Source organism: Lepus europaeus, chromosome 7, assembly GCF_033115175.1.
Source record: "Lepus europaeus isolate LE1 chromosome 7, mLepTim1.pri, whole genome shotgun sequence".
In the NCBI taxonomy this organism is placed as follows: domain Eukaryota; kingdom Metazoa; phylum Chordata; class Mammalia; order Lagomorpha; family Leporidae; genus Lepus; species Lepus europaeus.
The window spans coordinates 100,107,755-100,129,610 of NC_084833.1; the positions used below are offsets into that span (position 1 = coordinate 100,107,755).

Below are 21,856 nucleotides of genomic sequence, written 5' to 3' on the forward strand. Positions count from 1 at the left end.
AGAGAACTTATTTTTAATATGTTTGAATTTTTTATTTTGTTTTAAAATTTTAAAACTCTTCATTAGTCTTCTGTTAATCTTGTACTGTGAAAATTTCATATTTTAAGATGCAGCTGTTCTTTGTGCAACAGAATGATTTGTTATCACATAACTTAATCGCTACTTATATTCTGGCCTATGTATGATCTTTAATTGCATATCAAAATAGAAATTATATTTGTCATGGAATATAAATACTTTATTACAGTTGTCCTCTAGTGTGTTGGCACCCCAGACAAATAATATTTGGCAAATGATTCTAAATATTGTTAGAAATGATCTGTTCTATTTTGGCAGGGGAATAAACATGCAAAATAAAGAGTTGTGTAAATTCTTATATTCTGTAGAAATATTTAACTTTAGCAGAGTTTATTGTGTTCCGATTTTAAATCCTCAGGGAAATTCTATCTCAGAATCAAGCAATTAAGAAAACATTTCTTTGGAAATAACTGAAACTGGCCTCTCCTTGGATTCACATGATGACATTTGATTTATGGTCCACTGCTGATTGAACATTCATTTCCTTGGAGTCAACTGGATTCCAAAATGCCTTAAGATATCATTCCTTTTTAGTGTACCTAGTGCCTTTCCTACTTTCTATCTTTTTGAAATTTCTTTATATAGAACATTTATAATAATACCGTCTCATCCTTTAAAGAGAAATAGCCTACGTATCCAATTTGAGATTACCAAAAGATTGAAAGTTAAACAGAAATTTCATTAGAAACTTTTTTTTTTTGGACAGGTAGAGAGTTACAGACAGTGAGAGAGAGAGACAGAGAGAAAGGTCTTCCTTCCGTTGATTCACTCCCCAAATGGCTACTACGGCTGGCGCCGATCCAAAGCCAGGAGCCAGGTGCTTCCTCCTGGTCTCCCGTGCGGGTGCAGGGACCCTAGCACTTGGGCCATCCTCCACTGCCTTCCCAGCCACAGCAGAGAGTTGGGCTGGAAGAGGAGCAACTGGGACTAGAACCTGGTGCCCATATGAGATGCTGGCACCGCAGGCAGAGGATTAACCAAGTGAGCCATGCCGCCGGCCCTAGAAACTATTTTTAAAAACAATTTTTAAAAGATTTACTTTTATTTATTAAAAAGGCAGAGTTACAGAGAGGTAGAGACAGACAGAGGTCCTCCATCCACTGGTTCACTCGCCAAATGGTCTCAATGGCGGGGAGCCAGGAGCTTCTCCAGGTCTCCAGTGTGGCCTAAGCACTTGAACCATCCTCTTTTGCTTTCCCAGGCACACTAGCAGGGAGTTGCATCAGAAGTGGAGCAGCCAGGACTCAAACCAGCACCGGCACTGGAGACCCAGGCTTTGACCCAGTCTTTAACCCATTGCATCACAGCACCGGCCCCTTTTAAAAACATTTTAAAAATAAATAGTTTAAGAGCTGAATCTTGGGTGAATTACACTGGGAAACAAAGCTGCAAGTTCTTTGTGGTTTTCCCCAGTTACAGAAGTTGTGAATGTTCACTGTAGACCTTGTTGAAAAGAGCAAAGAAGAAAATTAACATCCTTACTTCCACTTTTCAGACCCAGGGATAGCCACTGTTGATATTTGGTTCATTTTTTGTTTGTTATTCACATATATTTTATATATGTGTGATAAAATTGATGATATTTAAATACATGATGTTTTTTACTTAACATGTTTTTAACATTCTTCTGGTTTCCCATGTGTAAAGCATAGTTAAATAGTATTCTTGAATGTAACCATCCATATTGTATTTAATCAGTTTCTTACTATTGAACATTCAGTTTATTTCTCTCTCTTGCTGTCTCTGAAACATCATGTTACAGAAGACATTCCTCTACTTACATCTTTGTGCACATCTGCGTGTTTCCTTGGGGAAATTCCATAGCAGTGACATTCTTGGGTCAGGGACTAACATACATCACCTATCAATGATGTAAGACACCAAATTACCCTCCAGAAAAGTATCTGTTAATTTTTACCAGGAAGACTGCATGTTCACCAGGAATATTACTATTTAAGTCTGCCGGTTTAATGGGGGAAAGCGATATTCTGTTCTGGGTCTTTTGAATTTACCAGTTTTTTTGCATTGTTAAGAAATGCTTATACTTTCTTTTATTTATTTCCACTCCTTTGGCTAGTTTGTTATGCAATTTTATATGAATGTTTGCATAGTTTATTAACTCTCTTATAAAAAATTCATATAATCCCTGCTGTTAAAGTCATTGCAAAATCGTGTACGCCTGCTTTTTGCCAGTACCAACACTGGCCTTTGCAGCCCCCCTGACTTTTTCATCCTGTTCTTACGCTCTGTTCAGTATTTTCTTGGGGTCTTTTTCTTCTTATATAGACATGTCCTGCAAATCTATGTTTGGGTTCATTTTTCTTTACATAACTCCAGGAATTGTAAATCATGCCAAAGCTGGTTGTCCTGCTACCACCAAAATGGGTTCTGATCTAAACAAAAGATGACATCTGTTGTGGTCTTATACATCTTGACTGATTTTCCCCAAATTTCTTAGGGATTGTTACCTTTCCGGTGAAGAACATTCATGACCATTTGTTTCCTCTGAAGTAACTGGTTGGTGGTGAACTTTCTGGTCTGCATATTCAGCATATCATTGATGATGGTAGTATATGCTCAGGGAAGAAAAGCTAACCCAGGAAAAGATCAAAATTTAGCTTTTCTTCCCTGCCTAAATTCAAAATATGGCTGTATCACTTTTGTATCATCTTTAAGTCAAAAAAGCACAATTGAACCATCATAAATTGGAGAACTACATAAACTTGAAAGTCTGTGTGTTTAATTTCAAACATTTAGTTGTTTGGTAAGGATAGTGCTATTTGGTTATTCAGAAAGGCAGTGTAAGAATTGGTAGTAGGAAATAGTGCTAAGACAATAGCACATACAATCCCTCCTGATTTGTTGTCAGAATAGTTCTTATTGTGTGACTTCCTTATAAAGTCAAAGCTAAATTTAATTATTATAATTTGAAAATTAAAAAAAATCTTTTTATTCATCAGTTTAACACAGTTTTCATTTTTTCTTAAAGATTTATTTATTTACTTGAAAGAATTACATAGAGAGGAGAGGCAGAGAGAGAGAGAGGGAGGGAGGGAGGGAGGGAGTTGTCTTCCATCCGCTGGTTCACTCCCCAATTGGCTGCAATTGCCAGAGCTGTGATGATCCAAAGCCAGGAGCCAGGAGCTTCTTCCAGGTCTCCCACGTGGGTGCAGGTGCCTTAGGTCGTGAGTCATGTTCTACTGCTTTCTCTGGCCATAGCAGAGAGCTGGATTGGGAGAGGGACATCTGGGACTCAAACTGGTGCCCATATTGGATGTTGGCACTGCAGGTGGTAGCTTCACCTGTGATGCCATAGCGCTGGCCCCTTCATTTTTTTTTTTTCAAGATTTATTTATTGATGTGAAAGGCAGTTACACGGGCAGGGGGTAGAGTGCACTTCCATCTCCGCTTGTTCACTCCCCAAGTGGCTACAACAGCCAAGGCTGGTTGAGGCCAAATCCAGGAGCCAAGAACTCTGTGTTTCCTATGTGGGAGGAGGGGCTCAGGTACTTGGGCCATCTGCTGCTTTCTGAGGCCATTAGCAGGGAGCTGGATCGGAAGTGGAGATCAGCGCCCATATGGGATGCTGGTATTGTAGCTGATGCCTTCATCCACTACACCACAGTGCCAGCTCCCATTTCTACTCTTTAATTTTTTTGTTCTTCCACATGTGTTTTATGTAGTTGCTACATTCATATTTATTGTTTTCACCTAACATTATTGGGAACATTGCTGTGCGTTTGGTCTTAATTGATATTTAAGTCTTAAAAAATAAACTATGTTCTATAGAATTTAGAAAACAAGAAAATGACTAATATTTCACAGGTAGAGAAAATAGCATATATGATAAATTAGTGCCTCTCATTTCTCTTATGAGAAGAACAATTGCACCAAAAAGTAGAAAGCAGGAAAAATTCGATATTTTCATTCACTGATAACTTACTTTCATATTTGAGTCTCATTTTTCCTGGTCTTTTTCTCTGTATACTTCATGTTGAGATGTCACTGATACCCTGATTTTCTATTTAATATTTTAGTTTTAAGCATTTTCCCATTATTAAAAGGAGCCATTTAGTTGCTGTTAAAATATTCATCATATAATCTTAACCATATTCATGTAATTATTTCCCAATTATTTCTATTTTTAGTATATAAATAAGTACTGAAAATATTTACTCAAATTTTTGTCATTATTTCAGATAATATCCTTAAGATTTTTTCAGAAGTAAAATCTTTAGGCCAAATGGGGTAAATTTTAGGGTTCTTAATGACTACTAAATTGCTTTACAGAAAAATTATTGCATATTTTATATTGCTACCAGCAGCCTTATAAAAATGATGGTTTTATTGATGCCTAGTTTACAAGGTATTTATTTTTAAATATCTATAAATCTTTAAGTGAAAATGGCATTTTGTTATTTTAAATTCACGTTTCCCCGAGCATTGCTTGGGATAATATTCAAGGCTGCTGCTTCATGTGGGATTTAGTGTGATAGTGGTCATTCTGATTTATCCTATATTCCCCCCGGGTTACAGAGGAAACCTTCCATTTGCCTTCTAAGAGGAGTATTCATTTTTCTGTTGCCCTATAAATCCACTGATGAGTTTATTTTAAAGATTATGCATGATTAAAAATTAGAGTTTGGATCATTTGGATGAACAACAAAAAAGAGATCCTTGAGTTTACAGAGTCTTTTTCTTGGCCTTCTTGAATTTCTTGTAACCATGCACATTTTGTCCTTAGTGCTGCATTCAGAACTAACTAGGAAAAGGGGTGCAAAGAGTAAGTTCCCAGAAATGTAGTTTATCTCTAAAATAAACTATTGGAACACAGTGTTTTTCTAAGTTTGGGACTTTTAAAAGTACACCCCGAGGGAATCCCACAACACGGGTTTTTTGTTAAAAAAATTTGTTCATCTTGTTGCTCACAGACCTAAGTTTCTTGAAGGTAGGAATCAGATCTCTTTAGTTTTTGTGTCACAGGCATAATTCCAGTTGCTCAGTAACTGTGTAGTCGACTGACAGACCCTTTGAAATGGTGAGAAGATTGAATGTGAAGGTAGAAGGCCTAGGGTTATTTCCTCCAAACTTTAGGACCTTTGTAGATTATGTGACATCTTTTGAACCACGTTTTCGTCAGCTGCTTGTTCCATTAACTTCACAAAATTGAGAAATATGAGATAAAATACAGTAAAGTATCTTGTAAAATTAAAAAGTGCTGTACAGTTAAGAAAGGCATCGTTATTATTATATATATATATATATTTTTTTTTTTTTTTTTTTGACAGGCAGAGTGGATAGTGAGAGAGAGAGACAGAGAGAAAGGTCTTCCTTTTTGCCGTTGGTTCACCCTCCAATGGCCGCTGCTGCCGGCGCATCTCACTGATCCGAAGGCAGGAGCCAGGTGCTTCTCCTGGTCTCCCATGCGGGTGCAGGGCCCAAAGACTTGGGCCATCCTCCACTGCCCTCCCGGGCCATAGCAGAGAGCTGCCCTGGAAGAGGGGCAGCCGGGATAGAATCCGGCGCCCCAACCGGGACTCGAACCCGGTGTGCCGGCGCCGCAAGGCGGAGGATTAGCCTGTTAAGCCACAGCGCCAGCCTTATTATTATATTTCTAAGTACTTATTAAAGAACTTTATTGAGTGTGGCAGCAACTACTGTGGAATCACGAAAAATTCATTGTTTACTCTTCTTTCTGGGCCTGCAGCTCTACCATCACTATGCCTCCCTTGCATTTAGGGGTGGTCATGTGATTGAGTTCTAACTAATGGGATGAGCAGAAATAATGTGCACCACTTCCAGACCTGGCCCATAAAAAGCTTGCATGAGGGCCCCTGTGAGCTTTCTTCCCTTTTTTGGCTGAATAGAGACAGCCTTCAGGGTAACCGTGGAAGCCACACATTAAAAATAGTAAAGCCTCCTTGAAACTCATATGCTCGCTAACCTCACCCATGCAGTTCTACCAGAACAAGAAATAAACTTCTGTTCAGCTTGAGTTGTTACATGTTTTGGGGGCTGCTTGTTAGAGTGCTAACTCTAGCTATTAAAAGGAACATACTGGGGCTGGCATTGTGGTACAATGGGTAAGTCTCTGTAACACCAGCATCCCATATGAACACTGGCTCATGTCCCAGCTGCTCCACTTCCAATCCAGCTTCCTGCTAATGGCCTTAGAAGGCAGTAGAAGAGGCCGGCGCCGCGGCTCACTAGGCTAATCCTCCGCCTTGCGGCGCCGGCACACCGGGGTTCTAGTCCCGGTCGGGGCACCGATCCTATCCCGGTTGCCCCTCTTCCAGGCCAGCTCTCTGCTGTGGCCAGGGAGTGCAGTGGAGGATGGCCCAAGTTCTTGGGCCCTGCACCCCATGGGAGACCAGGATAAGCACCTGGCTCCTGCCATCGGATCAGCGCGGTGCGCCGGCAGCAGCGCGCCTACCGCGGCGGCCATTGGAGGGTGAACCAGCGGCAAAGGAAGACCTTTCTCTCTGACTCTCTCTCACTGTCCACTCTGTCTGTCAAAAAAAAAAAAAAAAAAAAGAAGAAGAAGAAGGCAGTAGAAGATGGCCCCAGTGCTTGGGCCCCCGACACCCATTATGGGAGATCCAGATGAAGCTTCTGGCTCCTGGCTTCTGCCTGGCCCAGCCCCAGCTGTTGCAGCATTTGGGGAATGAACCAGTGGATAGACGATCTCTCCCTCTCTTTATAACTCTGCCTTTCAAATAAATAAATAAATAAATTTTTAAATAAATAAAAATAAAAGGAACTTACTAACATGCACTCTGCTTTTTCTTTAGAGAAGCATAATCCTCTTATAGCATTTTTACAAATAGAGGTAACAATGTAAAGACGAAAATACCTATGTTCATGGTTGTACAAAGAGAGTGACCCAAAATAAAATCGAAGAGAAAACTACTCATCTCTTTAATTTTTTTTTTTTTTTGGTTAGTAAAATTAAGTGGTGCATAATTTTTATTTTAAGATTTAATTAGATAATTTATATATTTTTCACTTTTTATTCTTCAAGCCAAGGTTCCAAAGAAGAGATGATATCTCTGGTAAATGCCTTGATTTCATTGATACCTAGTATCTAAGCTTTTTCTTTAACATTAAGCATGGTACCTAAGACATATACAGCACAAAGTTTTCTGAAGCTGGTAATGATGCTGAGATTCAAAAAACCACAATTCCCTCTCCAACTCATTATTAGATAGCTATGGCCCATCTCATTATAAAAACTGGGGGTGGGGAGTGGCACTGATATCTAAACTTTTTATAGAAATTGTCAGGCAAGACATTTTGTTCAAAATACGCTTGTCTCTGAAACTGCAGGTTACATTCCTAAGGAATGCTGAGGAAATTCAAGTGTATGTTTATCCTTTTATCTGGCAGCTTTTACCAAAAGTTACCTAAAGTAACTGATAATACTGGATTCTGCTTTACTTTTATTTGAGGGGAGATGGATCTCTTTAATTGTGTTTAGGTTTGAGGAGATCCAGTAATATATCTCTAATAGCAAGTACAATATTAATAAGTCTACTTATCTGGCTGTTGAAGTTTAAAACCTTTTACTTTCTAGAATATTTTTATTGTGGTAATAAACAAAATCCTACCAAATATAATGAAAATAGCTGTTACAGAGCCTGTGTGCCTCACTGGCTAGAGAATGAGCCACCCCTTTTCTTAGGTGATAAATTTAATTTTACACATTATGTTTAGTAGTCTGATTTCCTCTGGGAAGCTTGGATTGTTCTGTGGGTTTCAATTAAATCAGGAAACAAGCTGATTGGACAGTAAATTAGAAATAGAGAAAGGGAAGAAATAACCACCATAGAGCTTTAGAGAATAACAGCAAAGGACAGAGCAGCCATAAGGAAAGAGAAGAAAAAAGCTAATTGTGTGAACAGGAGACAGAGGAAATTAAGTTAAATCACAAGTTGAGTCCTATTTTCCTGGATACCTTTTGGGAGTATTTAACTATTATGGCACATGCAAGAGCTGTTATTAGAAGTTATCCTGAAGTAACAACATGTGGCTATATTATGTTCAGAATAATTTTTGATAGCATGGGAAGTCTTCGAAACATACTAGTATTAAATTTGGATGGTTTTAAACATTACCTGAAATTTTTATTTAGTTTAGAATGCCTTAATTGCTAACCAAATATCTACTGGTGTTTTTTTTTCTTTTTTAATTAACTCTTCTACGTACATGGCATAAAAAGTGTCCAGTTGTTGATTTCTGACTACCCAGTCATTCCCCTTAAAATGTAGTTTCTTCAAGTCATCAACCTTGAGATTGTTTGAGTTCCTGACTGGCTATGACAGAATGAGGCCACATTTTCTGAAATGAGATTCTTTTTAGAAAAAGTTTAGTGTAATTCCTAACATTTTTACCTTGATTTTTAAAGCAAAATTTAATTGTTATTTTTTCATGTAGATGAGTTTTTTAAAAGATTTTATTTATTTATTTGAAAGAGTTAGAGAGAGAGAAGAAGCAGAGAGAAAGAGAGGTGTCCCATCCACTGGTTCACTCTGCAATTGGCCGCAATGGCCGGAGCTGTGCTGATCCAAAGCCAGGAGCCAGGTTCTTCTTCTGGGTCTCCCACATAGGTGCAGGGGCCCAAGGACTTGGGCTATCTTGTACTGCTTTCCCTGGCCATAGCAGAGAGCTGGATTGGAAGTGGAGCATCCGGGACTCGGACCAGCCCATATGGGATGCCGGCACTGCAGACAGCAGCTTTACCCGCTACACCACAGTGCCGGCCCCTCATGTAGATGAGTTTTAATACTTAGATATTTTTCCCAGAAAGGTGTATCAATATGCTTTGGAATCTATCACTTGGTATTTCTAGTACAACAGAAACTGTCTTCTGAACTTTTGAACTCTTTTCTACTGGACTGATCATTGGTTTTTATGTATTTTATACTTTGGGATGATAACTAGTTGAAACTGCTAGGACATCTTCATTTTATACATGGAGTAAAAAAGGCATTGCAGTTGTACTAAAAGAGAAAAATGTTTTATTAAAGTAACTTTGCATGGTTATGCTTCATAGCACGGTAAGGATACTCCCAAACAAAATCGATAGCACCTTCCAGATGGTAGACATGTAAGAAATATTTGTTGAATAAATGAATGAAAGAGGATTGAATTTAAACTAGCTTTCATTGTCATGGGAACCTACAGGCAAAATCTCAAATGTCCTTTATTTAAAGGTTCTTAACTGGAAAAGATTGGCTGAGGTATACTAATTGTATTTATTTGTGTTCTGGGATGCAGGTGGCAATAAAGATAATAGATAAATCTCAGCTGGATGCAGTGAACCTTGAGAAAATCTACCGAGAAGTACAAATAATGAAATTGTTAGACCACCCTCACATAATCAAACTGTATCAGGTATGTCGCCACATTCCTCCTCTTCATGCTTTCTCAGTCCTGTTTTGTATTGTGATTTTTCCTTTTCTGTTATTTCTCTTATCTGTGAAAGTAAATACGTGCTTCTGTTCAGCTGGGTATATCCATTTGTTTGTATTATCTTTAAGTTAAAAAGTTCAGAAATCAGAAACTAATCAGTAGCTTTATTTTAAGTTGTCTCTCAGACTGCCAGTTATTTATTTTAAAAGTCTGCAATTGTGCATTTATTATACCTGGCTTAAACCTGATGAATTTGTTGATTTTTGCTTATTTAAAAATTGTACTGTTTTATCAGAAAAAGACTATTCAAGAACAATTCATATTTAAGAATAATGTAAAACATTTAAACATTTCCTATTTTAATATGTAGAACTTTTCTTTTTGGAAACTGCTTTTAAGCTGAAATGTTACAGTATGTTAGTCTATGACTTTGATCTCCAAAATATGGTGTGTGCACCATGGTATGCTAAACCCGTAGCGGTATGCTAAGCCTGTCTGTATAGGCTTGTGGGAATGGTTGTAAATTTTCAAAAGTTTTGAGAACTGATTAACATCACATTAATAAGTTAAAACCTGCAATGGGAGTAGTATTTACACCATAGAAATAGCTTACAAATCAAGACGTTTTTTCCTTATCCTACCACTATATGCACTTAAATGGGTTAGCATAATTATCCTTAGGAATGTAAGAAGAAAATATTAGAACTTCTATTTCTGTTTATATTTGTCTTCTTAAATGTACTTTATAATGTATATAATAAATTTATACAGTGAAACATGCGTACTTATGTCTGTATGCATATCTATATATATAAATGTCTGTGTATGTGTATAGATATATATATATGCACATATGCACACAAATACATGTGCACATGCCTACATACATACATATATTTGACAAAACAACTTTTGTTAAAAAAATGTGAAGATTGGGGCTGACATTGTAGCACAGCAGGTTAAGCCGCCTGCAACACGATATCCACATACGAGTGCAGGTTCAAGTCCTGGCTGGTCTACTTCCCATCTAGCTTCCTGCTAATGCTCCTGAGAAAGCAGCAGAAGGTGGCCCAAGGACTTGGCCCCTTTACCCACGTGGGAGGCCCCAGACGCAGTTCCAGGCTCCTGGCTCTGGCCTGGCCCAGCCCTGGTTGTTGCAGCCCGTTGGAGAGTGAAGCAGTGGATGACAGATGTCTGTGTGTGTGTGTGTGTGTCTCTGTAAATGTGCCTTTCAAGTAAATTAACAAATCTTAGACAATGTGAAGACCACTGTCTTGTGATATGTCTTCTAAAAATGAGAAGCCAAGATGTGCCACTCAAACATTTCAAAAATTCTAAAACTATAGAGGCCTCTTATGTCAGATTTTATCAGAGCATTTCTCCTTTAAGCCTGATAATAGATATTATTTCTAAAAAAGATGTTTCTAAAGAAACTAACCATATTCTTAGAAGTCACTGATGAACCATAAGCTAAATCGAGGATGAAAGTACCATGATTCATATGATAATTCTCTTTATTCGAACTAAATAATTGGTTATGGTTGAGTAACTGATTTGTTTATGCCCATATTGCAGGTAGCTCTTAGTTTTTGGCCCGATGGGGAATAGTCCCAAACCTACGTTTCATTTATTTATGTTTATTTTATTTGAAAAAGAGAGAGAGAAGTCTCGCAACTGTTGTTTCATTTCCCCCAAAATACCTGCAACAACTGGATTTGGGCAAGGCTGAAGTCAGGATCCAACAACTCAGTCTGCATCTCTTGCGGATTAGTACTTGAGCCATTGCCTGCTGCCTCCCAGGTTGTGTATTTTCAGGAAGCTGGAATTGAGAAAAGGACTGGAACTTGAACCCAGGCACTCTGGTAGGGGATGCAGGCATTCCAAATGGCATCTTTACCATTGCACCAAACACCAGCCCCCAAAACCTACATTTTAGAGCAGAATTAGTTTTCAGCCTTTCAGTAGATAACAGTTGAAAGAGAAGTAGTCTAAAAATCACTCCTCTTGAATCTAAAAATGTGTTTCCTTTCTAAACAAATGTCTAATCAGTATCATTTGAAAAATTAAATTGGTGACAATGATACTCCTTTCTGAAACTGGAAAAATTAAAGTATATGACAGTAGAGCTATGAACAGAAGCTTTTGAACAATGTTTTCAAATTATAGCACTTTGTAACAGTATTGAAGTGTACTAGGAGAAATATCACACTGTGCTTGATTAGCTAGGCTACAGCCCAGATAAACTAAGTTCTTCTGTTTTATTATTCTTTTCCTAATCAGGGTCTAACATGATAAAAACAAGACTAGGAAAGGCAGTGAAGAGGTTTGAAAAAATTGATCTTCAGAACTCCTGTTAGCTGTATTAATACTTCCCAAACTTTAATGTACCTAAAAAGTCACCTGCATTTGTTAAAATGCAAATTTTAGTTCAGCACATCTAGGGACTGGACCTGTAAGTCTCCATTTCTGACAGGCATCTGGGCAGTGCTGCTCTTGCTGTACCATGGACCACATGTAGCAGAGCAAGAGTCTAGCATTTCCACGAAAGTACTAATACAAGGGTACTGTCAGACTTACAGACTTATCAACAGTTTCTGAGTTGTTCATAACTCTTGATTGTTTTATTAGTTTTAATAGAGGTAGTCTCATAGACTGTTGTGATAAATTTCAACCATTTCCTGTCAGACTAATGTGGAATTACTTATCTATAGGTAATGGAGACCAAAAGTATGTTGTACCTTGTGACCGAATATGCCAAAAATGGAGAAATTTTTGGTAAGCTTTTTTCCTTAAATTTTGTTTTAATTTTAAAAGGTCACCAGTCTGCATGAATTGAGTATTTTCGATTAATTTTTCTGCTTATTTAAGAATTGGTAATATGAGTTGGAAATTTTGAAGTATATTATAATTGAAATCCAGTAAATTAAAAATGCAGAATAGAATATATTTTCTTACACTTATGATATTAAAGGTACTTCTTAATTCTGTAATCTGTATTATAGAGATTAGAAATCAAAAACAGGGAGAAATTTTTGTATTCCAAGGGAGATTTTTTTCTCCTCTTTATCTTTCATTGTACCTTTCTTTCCTATGAAAAAATTAGTCAACAAATATTTATTGAGCTCCTGCTTGCCACAGGCTCTGTACTAGGTGTTGGGATACAGTGATAACCTCAATAAAATAATCTCTGAATTTGTGGATCTTAAGTTCACTGTAGCTATAAGTGGTCAAGTCACTAAGCCTCTCTGGGACTTTGGTTCCTTTATCTCTAATAAGAAAATATTTGCTTTATTGGTCTCTGTGATCCATTCTTACCCTTAAAACATTATTAATATTCTCTTTGTTTTGGACTTTCTCTAAAATACCTGTTTACTTTTTACTTTATGGTACCAGAACATTGGATCTAAATATTTTTGGTTCTTAACCTAAATTTAAGTCCAAAATTGTTTCTTAAGCAGTTTTATGAATGAATGATTCACATACAATATATTTTACATATTTAATTTGTACAGTTCCATGAATTTTGATATACATACACATACCTGTGAAAACATCACCATAATCAAGATATCCATCAATTCAAAAAGTTTCTTTGGAACTCTGATCCCATCCTACCCCCAGGGAACCACTGATCTGTTTTCTGTCACCATAGATTAGTTTGTATTTTCTAGTGCTTTATATAAATGTGAACATATAATATATACACCTTTATTGGCCTGACTTCTATCCCTGAGTATAATTATTTTGTGATTCACCTATTTTGTTATGTGTGTCAACAAATAGTTTCTTTTTATTGCAGAGAATATTCTGTTACATGAATATAAGGGTGCTTCAAAAAGTCTGTAGGAAAGAGAAATTGAAAGATAAATATATTTTTGTGCAAAACAGTTTGAAATCTGTTCATTTTTCATAACATACATTTTCCAAGAATTTTTTAAAGACCCCCACATATACCCCTGGTTTGTGCTTATCCATTCATCTTGTGATAGACATTTGGGTTGGCTTTAGTTTTTGGCTACTGTTCATAAGTTGCTATAAATATTCATGTACCAGTCTTTAATTTACACAGTTTCCCTTCAAGTAATATTTATCACTTCACATATAAGAATCTTACGATAATATACTTCTGTTTGCTGCTTCTAGGCTTTATGTTATCATATTTTACTCATACCTAATTTATATAATGCACAATGCAATGTTATTTTTCTTTAAAAGGTCAATGTCTTTTTAAAAGATTTCAATATATTTTTTAAATCTTATATATTTACCACATTTCTGTATGGAGATGCACATTTTTATCTTTATTCATTTGTATAGATACATGTTTTTATCTAGTGTCATTTTTCTTTTTGCTAAAGAATTTTCTTTAGTATTTCTTGGAGTGTAGGTCTGCTACTGATACAATCTTTCAACTTTTATAAGTCTCCAATCCAATCTTCTGAAAATTATCTTTAAGTCTTTGATGAGAAATTATAACACTTATATAGTTTTGAAAAGATGTAGTATTTACAGTTCAATTGTAAATAAATAGCTCTGCTTGAATTAATTGTACTTCAGGAAAGATGGTCTACTTCTCTCTGTTAATTTTTCTCTTTTTTATGTTATTGCCTAATGATCTTATTTTAATTCTTTAGAGATTTGCTTCAACTAGAGGCATCATACCTGATATTAGAATGGAGTGATAAGGTCTTGGAAGCCAAGCATATCTGGTTTACAATGCTGGCTACACCAGATAAATTGTTACATTACTTAGGGCATTTTCTTCCTTTAGTTTTCTTTCTTTTTTTCCTTTCTTTTTGTTCTTTTCCTTTTTCTTTCTTTCCTATTCTTCCTTATATTTTCTTATTGATTCAGTGGGTCAGTCTTTCAAGACTGTTTACTGAAAACCAGCTGTGTGTCATTGTCCTTTCTATACAGTAGGAAAACTGCAATGATAAAAATTTGTATTAAACCTTACATTCCAGTTTGGCAGAGAGACAGATGAAATAAGTGAATCATGTACTATATTAGATAGTGACAAGAGCAACAGAAATAATAAAGCATTGATGAGGGATAGAGGAGTTGATTGAAGTATCAAAAGAGTAGTCAGGAAGTCATCACTGACATTTTGAGCAGACTTGAAAGCAGTCATGTAGATATGGGGGAAAGAGGGTTATCCAAGGAGAAGGAAGAGTAAATGCAAAGGTCCTGAGGCAGCAGCACACTTGATGTGTTTACAGAAGAGCAGGCAGGTCATATATATGGAGACAAGTGAGCAGGAGTAAACAAGGAAGACAAATAAGAGATGAGGAGAGGCCTGAGTCGGGCAAATTTGGAGACCTTATAGTAATGACTTTGGCTCTTATCTTGAATAAAATTAGGGAACAATTTTCAGCAGGGTTGTAGCAGAGAAATGACTACATATAATTTAGTATTTTTAAAAAAAGATTTGAGAGGTAAAGTTACAGATGGAAGAAGAGACAGAGAAAAAGGTCTTCTATCCACTGGTTCACTCCCCAAATGGCCACAATAGCCAGGAGCCAGGAGTTTTCTCCAGGTCTCTCACATGGGTGCAGGGGCCCAAGCACATGGGCCATCTTTCTACTGCTTTCCCTGGCCATAAGCAGAGAGCTGATCAGAAGGGAGCAGCCTGGACGTGAACCAGCACCCATATGGGATGCCAGTGCCACAGGCGGAGGCTTAGCCTACTGTGCCACAGCACCGGACCCCTTAATTTAATATTTTTAAAGTATAACTCTAGCTGCTATGTTGAGAATGGATTATAGAGAGAAAGGGGTAGAAACAGAGAGGTTAGGTAGGACGATTCTACAGTTGTCCAAGTAAAAGATGATGACAGCTCAGACCAGAGCAGATAGTATACAGAATCACAAGTGGTCCAACTCAAAATATATTTTGGAAATAAGTTAATAGGATTTCTTGACAGATAAAGGCCACCTAAGTAGTGAGTATAATTATGGAAGAAACCAAGGTCTGACACCTACAACTCTAAAACATTAAAATACTGGAAAAAGAGGAGAATCCACTAAACAAGAAAGAGAAGGAAGAAAACCAAGAGAATGTGTTCTGGAAAGCAAGTGAAAAAGTATTCTTAGGATGGAGTGAACATCTGTGTCGCATTGCTTATGGATCGAGACAATGAAGTATGACAGTTGACTTTTGTATTTGGCAGTCAGTAAGAGCAGTTTTGGTGGAGCCACGAGGCAAACACTAGATTAAAGGGGTTGAAAGCAAATGAACTCCTTCTCAAGGACTTACTTTCTTTTAAGTTATTAAGTGGAGGATATTCTTATGTCCCATAAGTTATTGTTACGCCTGAGTGCTTGCAAAAGATGTATCATTCTTGGATGCTTCCTTAAAGTTAATTAAGTTTCTAAAAAAAAAAAAGAAGAAGTGAAATTAACTTTGAGATACAATGACTTTCAACAGCCCTTGTCTTGACTGTTGAGGAACAGGTTTTTGTTTTGTTTTTGTTTTTGTTTTTGTCTTTTGTGCAAATTGTTGAACTCTTTACTTAGTATAGAGTTGGTACTAAAGTTAATTGAAAATGGATCTTAGTGGAGAATGGGACTAGGAATGGGAGAGGGAGGAGGAGGAAGAGGAGTGGGAGGGCGGGTGTGGTGGGAAGAGTCACTATATTCTTAAAATTGTACTTATGAAGTATATGAAGTTTGTATTCCTTAAATAAAAGATTTCTTTGGTGGGGGTAGGGGTGGTGAGCAAATGAGAGAAGAAAACTGGAGAGAGTAAACCAAATAACTCTTTCAAGGATTCCTGCTGCAAAAGTGAAGAAAATAAATGGGGAGGTAGTTGGTAGGGACAGTGAGGTCAAAGAAGAATTTTTAAGTCTTTACCTATTGGAATATTTTTAAAGCTTTAGACGACAGTTTATGAATAAATTAGAAATGGCTGTTACATATTAGGTATCATTTCTGTGAAAGTGGGATATTCTAAATTGCCCTTTCTTGCTAAGACAAGGTTTAGATCACATTGTTTTATACAAACTGAGGCATAATTTGGAGATTTTAAACATGTAAAGTTTCTTTTTAATATAAAATATCTAGGGTAATTGTACGGTGTAAGATTTGGAAAGAAATCTGATATAGTCAGAAAAATTGGACTGTGAATGCCAGTTATCTTTTTTTTTTTTTTTTTTTTAAGGGAAAGGGTTTATTGGGGAACACCCTACAGACCAGAGTGAAGGGACGGTGAAGGAAAAAGAGAGAAAGTGAGTATAAGAGAGAGAGACAGAGGAGAGAAGATAGAGAGACGAGCCAAGAGAGCACGTGTTCAGGAACAGGCCCTTTTAAAACTTCTCCTGAGGGTGGGCAGGGAAGCAGGAGCAGCGAATCTCATTAGGATGGGGGTGGAGCCTGGCTCAGGTAGCTGAGCCATGCGGCCACCGAATGCCAGTTATCTTATTTATCACTCTGATACAGTTAATTTTTAAGCATTAATGACAATAAGCAGTAGAATTTAAATTAAAAAGATGATAGAATCTTTGGGTAATCTTCATTATTTTTTAGAAGGCTTTTATTTAATGAATACAAATTTCATATGTACAGCTTTTAGAAATATAGTGGTTCTTCTCCCCATTCCCGCCCTCCCACCCCCGACTCCCATCCCACCTCCTACTTCCTCTCCCATCCCATTCTTCATTAAGGTTCCTTTTTGATTAACTTTATATACAGAAGACCAACTGTTTATTAAGTAAAGATTTCAACAGTGTGCACACACACACACACCAGGTAGAAAGTACAGATTGAGAGCAAGCTTTACAATTATTTCTCATAGTACAACTCATTAAGGACAGAGGTCCTACATGGGGAGTAAATGTACAGGGACTCCTGTTGTTGATTTAACAATTAACACTCTTATTTTTGACGTGAGTGACCACCCGAGGCTCTCAATATGAGCTGCCAAGGCTGTGGAAGCCCTTTGAAGTCTTCATTATTTTTGAATGGAAGAATTCAAAGGGAATTTGGAGATCATTTAAGCCAGTTTATTTATTTTTTAAAGATTTTATTTATTTGAGCGGCAGAGCTACAGAGAAAGGGAGAGACAGAAAGGTTTCCATCAAAGGTTTTCATCCTCTGGTTCACTCCCCAGATGGCCGCAAAGGCTGGAGCTGGGCCAGGAGCTTCTTCCAGGTCTCCCACATGGGTGTAGGGGCCCAAGCATTTGGGCCATCTTCCACTGCCTTCCCAGGCCACAAGCAAAGAGCTGGATCGGAAGAGGAGTAGCTGAGACATGAACCAGTGCCCATATGGGATGCTGACGCTGCAGAGGCTTAGCCTACTAAGCCACAGTGCCAGCCCCCAGTCCAGTTTATTTTTGTTTTCTTTGACTTTGTCATATAGCCTATAGCTCAAAGGAACTTATGGTCTTTTTCTACAGAAACTACTTCTCCCTTTTCCCTTGTCTTTGTTGTTTACAAAGTCATCTAATCAGGGCAACTAAGTGTCAGTATTGATTCCTACCACCATATTCGTCCTCAGTTGTGATTTTAAATCCTGTCTGTTCTGTTTCCTAAATGTTTCTCGAAGAAGTCCCCTTTTCTCCGTACCCATTGCTAATGTCTCAGGTAAGGTCCTCATTCTTTGTTTTCTTTATTATGGCAGTTGTCTCCTGAATTATCTTTCTAAAACTCAAACATAATCTTGCAATTCGTATTTTCTGAGTTTTCCCTAATAACCATTAATTATCAAAAAATAATTTCAAAAACGACATAATGACATGAGAGCAGTGTTCAGTAAAGGACTGATGGATGCTTTCTATAGCTCCTGTAGTTTATTACCATTAGCCCTTAAGTATATTTGTTCTTAATTTCTTCTTGTTAGGAAAAATCTTTATACTGCTCCGTGCTTCAGAGTTGTCTGGATTTGCATTCACACAGAACAGCGCTGCTGTAACTTTTAATGGGGTTTGTGGGAATGGGATGAATTGGACATCATGCTGACTTAGAGGTAGAAAAGAAAGAGGTTGTTTGTTAAAATAAAGAATCTAAGAAGATAGATGAGGGAGAGGGAGTCTGGCAGAAAACACAAATCTGCATGGGCAAAAAATACTTGTGGAAGAAGACATAGTAAACTATAGATTCAGGTAAGTACAAGCAAGGAACAGTCTTATTGCCAGCCAGTTTCTGACATAGAGTACATGAGGATAGTAAAATAGAAGTGACAAGATGAAGTCTAAGCAACACCAATCAAGTAATGAAAAATATGTATAGAATTTTAAGTGACCAGAGCCAAAAATGTTTTAAGTCAACTGGAGTCTTAGGTGAAAAAAACCAAATGAACATACTTGAATTATGTATTTTGAACTATATATTCAGATTTATATTTTAGGTTTATAACTTTGAAATCATTCTTTATTTAACTTGCAAGTGTTTCTGTGTTGCCTGCTCAGTGTCAAGAGGGTGTTGTGTTCCTTACTTTTTTTCATTATGTTAGTTTCGTATTTAGCTGGCCACCAGTCATACCCTGTGTTCTTGCAGAGTGGCTTGAAATTAAATCCTTCTGTTTCCACAGTCATCACCCTGATCTAGGCTTTCATCACTTCATGTACCAATTAGTGAAGGCTTGAAGTTTTACCATATCCCATTTCTCTCCTGGCAGATGCATTTCAATAGAATTCCTACTTAATCTTCTAAAAATATTATTTTATCACAGCTGTGTTGAGTAATCTTCACTTACCTTCCTATTGCTTATTGGATAAATTCCAGACTCCTTTATCTATAAATAGGGTGACTCCACTGAGTGAATGGATGTACCCAACTATTCCTTTTGCATAGGTCTATTGATTATCCTTAGGTGTGGACAGCCAAAATGCAGAATATATGACAGAGCTCCAAGAAGTTCATGGAAAGTAGAATTAAACAAGTTTATTGGTCCAAAATTTTTTGAAATCCATGCATGTGAGAGGTCTTTACAAAGTTCATGAAAAATGAATATTATAAAAAAGGTGAGGATTTAAAAATATTTTTCAAAACATACTACCTTTTAATTCTGTTTCCCATGAACTTTTTGAAGTACCCTTGTACGATCTACTTCAGTTAAAAAATCAATTTGTCTATTCTTTTCCTTTCTGTTCCATTCAGTTCTGTCTCTTGGTATCTCTGTGTCTTATATGTTTTTATTTTTACAAAAATTAAGCTTATGCTAGTACTAGTTTAAGGAGTCAGATATTTCCTGCTTACCTCCATTTCTCCCTTCTCGTAGGCAACCACTTTCACTTCTTTTAGTCACTTAGTTTGGTTTTACCTTCATGTCCTCAATAATGTACTTGTACTGCTGTGTCTACATTTTTCTTCTGCTTTAGGCACATCTTTTTGAATCACACTTTGTTTCTTTCTCTAAAAATAATTTTTTTTATTACTTTCATTTTTATTTCAAAGGCAGAGAGAGAGAGAGCCACTGATTCACTCCCTAAATCCTTACAATAGCCAGGGCTGGGTCAGGCTGAAGCCAGGAGCCAGGTACCACATCCAGGTACCAATGCCAGCATCACAGGCAGTGTCTCTACCTGCTATGCTCTAACCCCATTTCAAACTTTTTTACAGTCACCCAAAGTGGGAGCACCAAGTATCCATCAATAGGAAAATGTATCCAGAATAGTTTGTGGGCAGTAATACAATGAAAGATAACTCAGGGCCGGCGCCGTGGCTTAACAGGCTAATCCTCTGCCTTGCGGTGCCAGGACACCAGGTTCGAGTCCCGGTTGGGGCGCCGGATTCTATCCTGGTTGCCCCTCTTCCAGGGCAGCTCTCTGCTATGGCCCAGGAAGGCAGTGGAGGATGGCCCAAGTCTTTGGGCCCTGCACCCGCATGGGAGACCAGGAGAAGCACCTGGCTCCTGGCTTCGGATCAGTGAGATGCGCCGGCCGCAGCGGCCATTGGAGGGTGAACCAACAGCAAAGGGAGACCTTTCTCTCTGTCTCTCTCTCTCACTTCCTTCTCGGAGATAGTGCAAGTGATGGGAAGAACCAGAGACCATGTTCAGGGTACGGCTGCATAGGAGCTTTATGGTGGAAGGAAAGATGATGTGTTTGTTGATACATGTGTGGGTTAGAGTTCTTTCATTCTGTAGCATAACAGGTGAGATATCTGGGAAAGAGCCATACATTAGACACGCTCAGGTTAGGACAGGTGGTGTAACTCATAGGATTCTGAAGGAGTGAATGAAACAATCAATAGTTAGCAGTGAGAGAGTTTATGGAAGACGAACAGACGGCAGTGCTCTTCCAACCCAAGAAAAAAGTAGACAATGTTTGCGAATGTCCCAGGTTGTGGACTAGAGTGATGGAAGATCAACTGAAGTCCATGGAAGAGTTGCTGTGGTCAGAGGGGTCATCATTGAAAAGGCTGACAACTGAACTGTGTTCAGCAAGAGGAAAGTGACACAACAGAAGGCTGTATGAGCACGAAAATAGAACATGGGAGAGACTGAAGGTTATGCAGAGGGTAGAGTACCAAGTACATTGCCTAAAGGGAAAATATTTCTATATATTTTTACAAAAATGAAAGGCCTACTTTTGAGCCTGTACATAACATCTCAGCAGCTGCCACTTTGTGCCTTTGCAGTTCAGGGAAAGCCTAGGGCTTTGCACTCTCCTCATCTGCTTCTTCTTTACATTGAGAGAGACTTCCTGTGCCATCTGGTTTTCTTGCTCCATCTGACTAGGTTTACGCCAACAGAGCAATTATAGTGGCATGCTGGAAATGCATCTATAGCGTGTGATTCATGCATTAGGATGCTGTGGTGTTTATGCTCTATTTTTGTCTGGTTAATTATATTTCACCTCATTCCACAAAGAGTTGAAGTCATTTTAAAAGAGAATAATACCAAAGTAATTTTAAAATATAAATAACAAGGAAGAGCTGAATTGGAAAACACATCTAAGTGTAAAAAACAAATACACAGCCAGTGAGGGCCATAGGGCTTCATATTTGGGTCTAAATTTTGAGGCTGTCAAAGTGAAAGAAAGACACAATTGTTAATGGAGTTCTATAAAAGAGAAAGGTACCTATTTCTCAAGGAAAGTAAAACTTTTTTCTTTTTTTTTTTTTTAAGATTTATTTATTTCTTTGAAAGTCAGATTTACATAGAGAGAGGAGAGGCAGAGAGAGAGAGGAGAGAGAGAGAGAGGCCTTCCACCCAGTGGTTCACTCTCCAGATGGTTGCAATGGCTGGAGCTGTACCAATTCAAAGCCAGGAGCCAGGAGCTTCTTCCTGGTCTCCCATGCAAGTCCTTGGACCATCTTCTATTGCTTTCCCAGGCCACAGCAGAGAGATGGATGGGAAGTGGAGCAGCTGGGTCTCGTACTTGTGTCCATATGGGATGCCGATGCTTCAGGCCAGGGCGTTAACCC

The 21,856-nt window shown here is 37.8% G+C and overlaps 1 protein-coding gene across 3 annotated transcripts in view; it reads left to right on the top strand.

Moving 5' to 3' along the window:
- The window catches only part of SIK2 (salt inducible kinase 2), a 147,916-nt gene that overhangs the window by 5,551 nt on the left and 120,509 nt on the right, over positions 1-21,856 (top strand). For 2 of the 3 annotated variants that reach the window (XM_062196986.1, XM_062196987.1), the window contains exons 2-3: positions 9,355-9,471; positions 12,201-12,264. In XM_062196986.1, coding sequence (XP_062052970.1) covers positions 9,355-9,471; positions 12,201-12,264 — 181 coding nt within the window. Of the gene's footprint in view, positions 1-9,354; positions 9,472-12,200; positions 12,265-21,856 lie in introns of those variants that run through there. The other variant, XM_062196988.1, reaches the window with a different exon arrangement.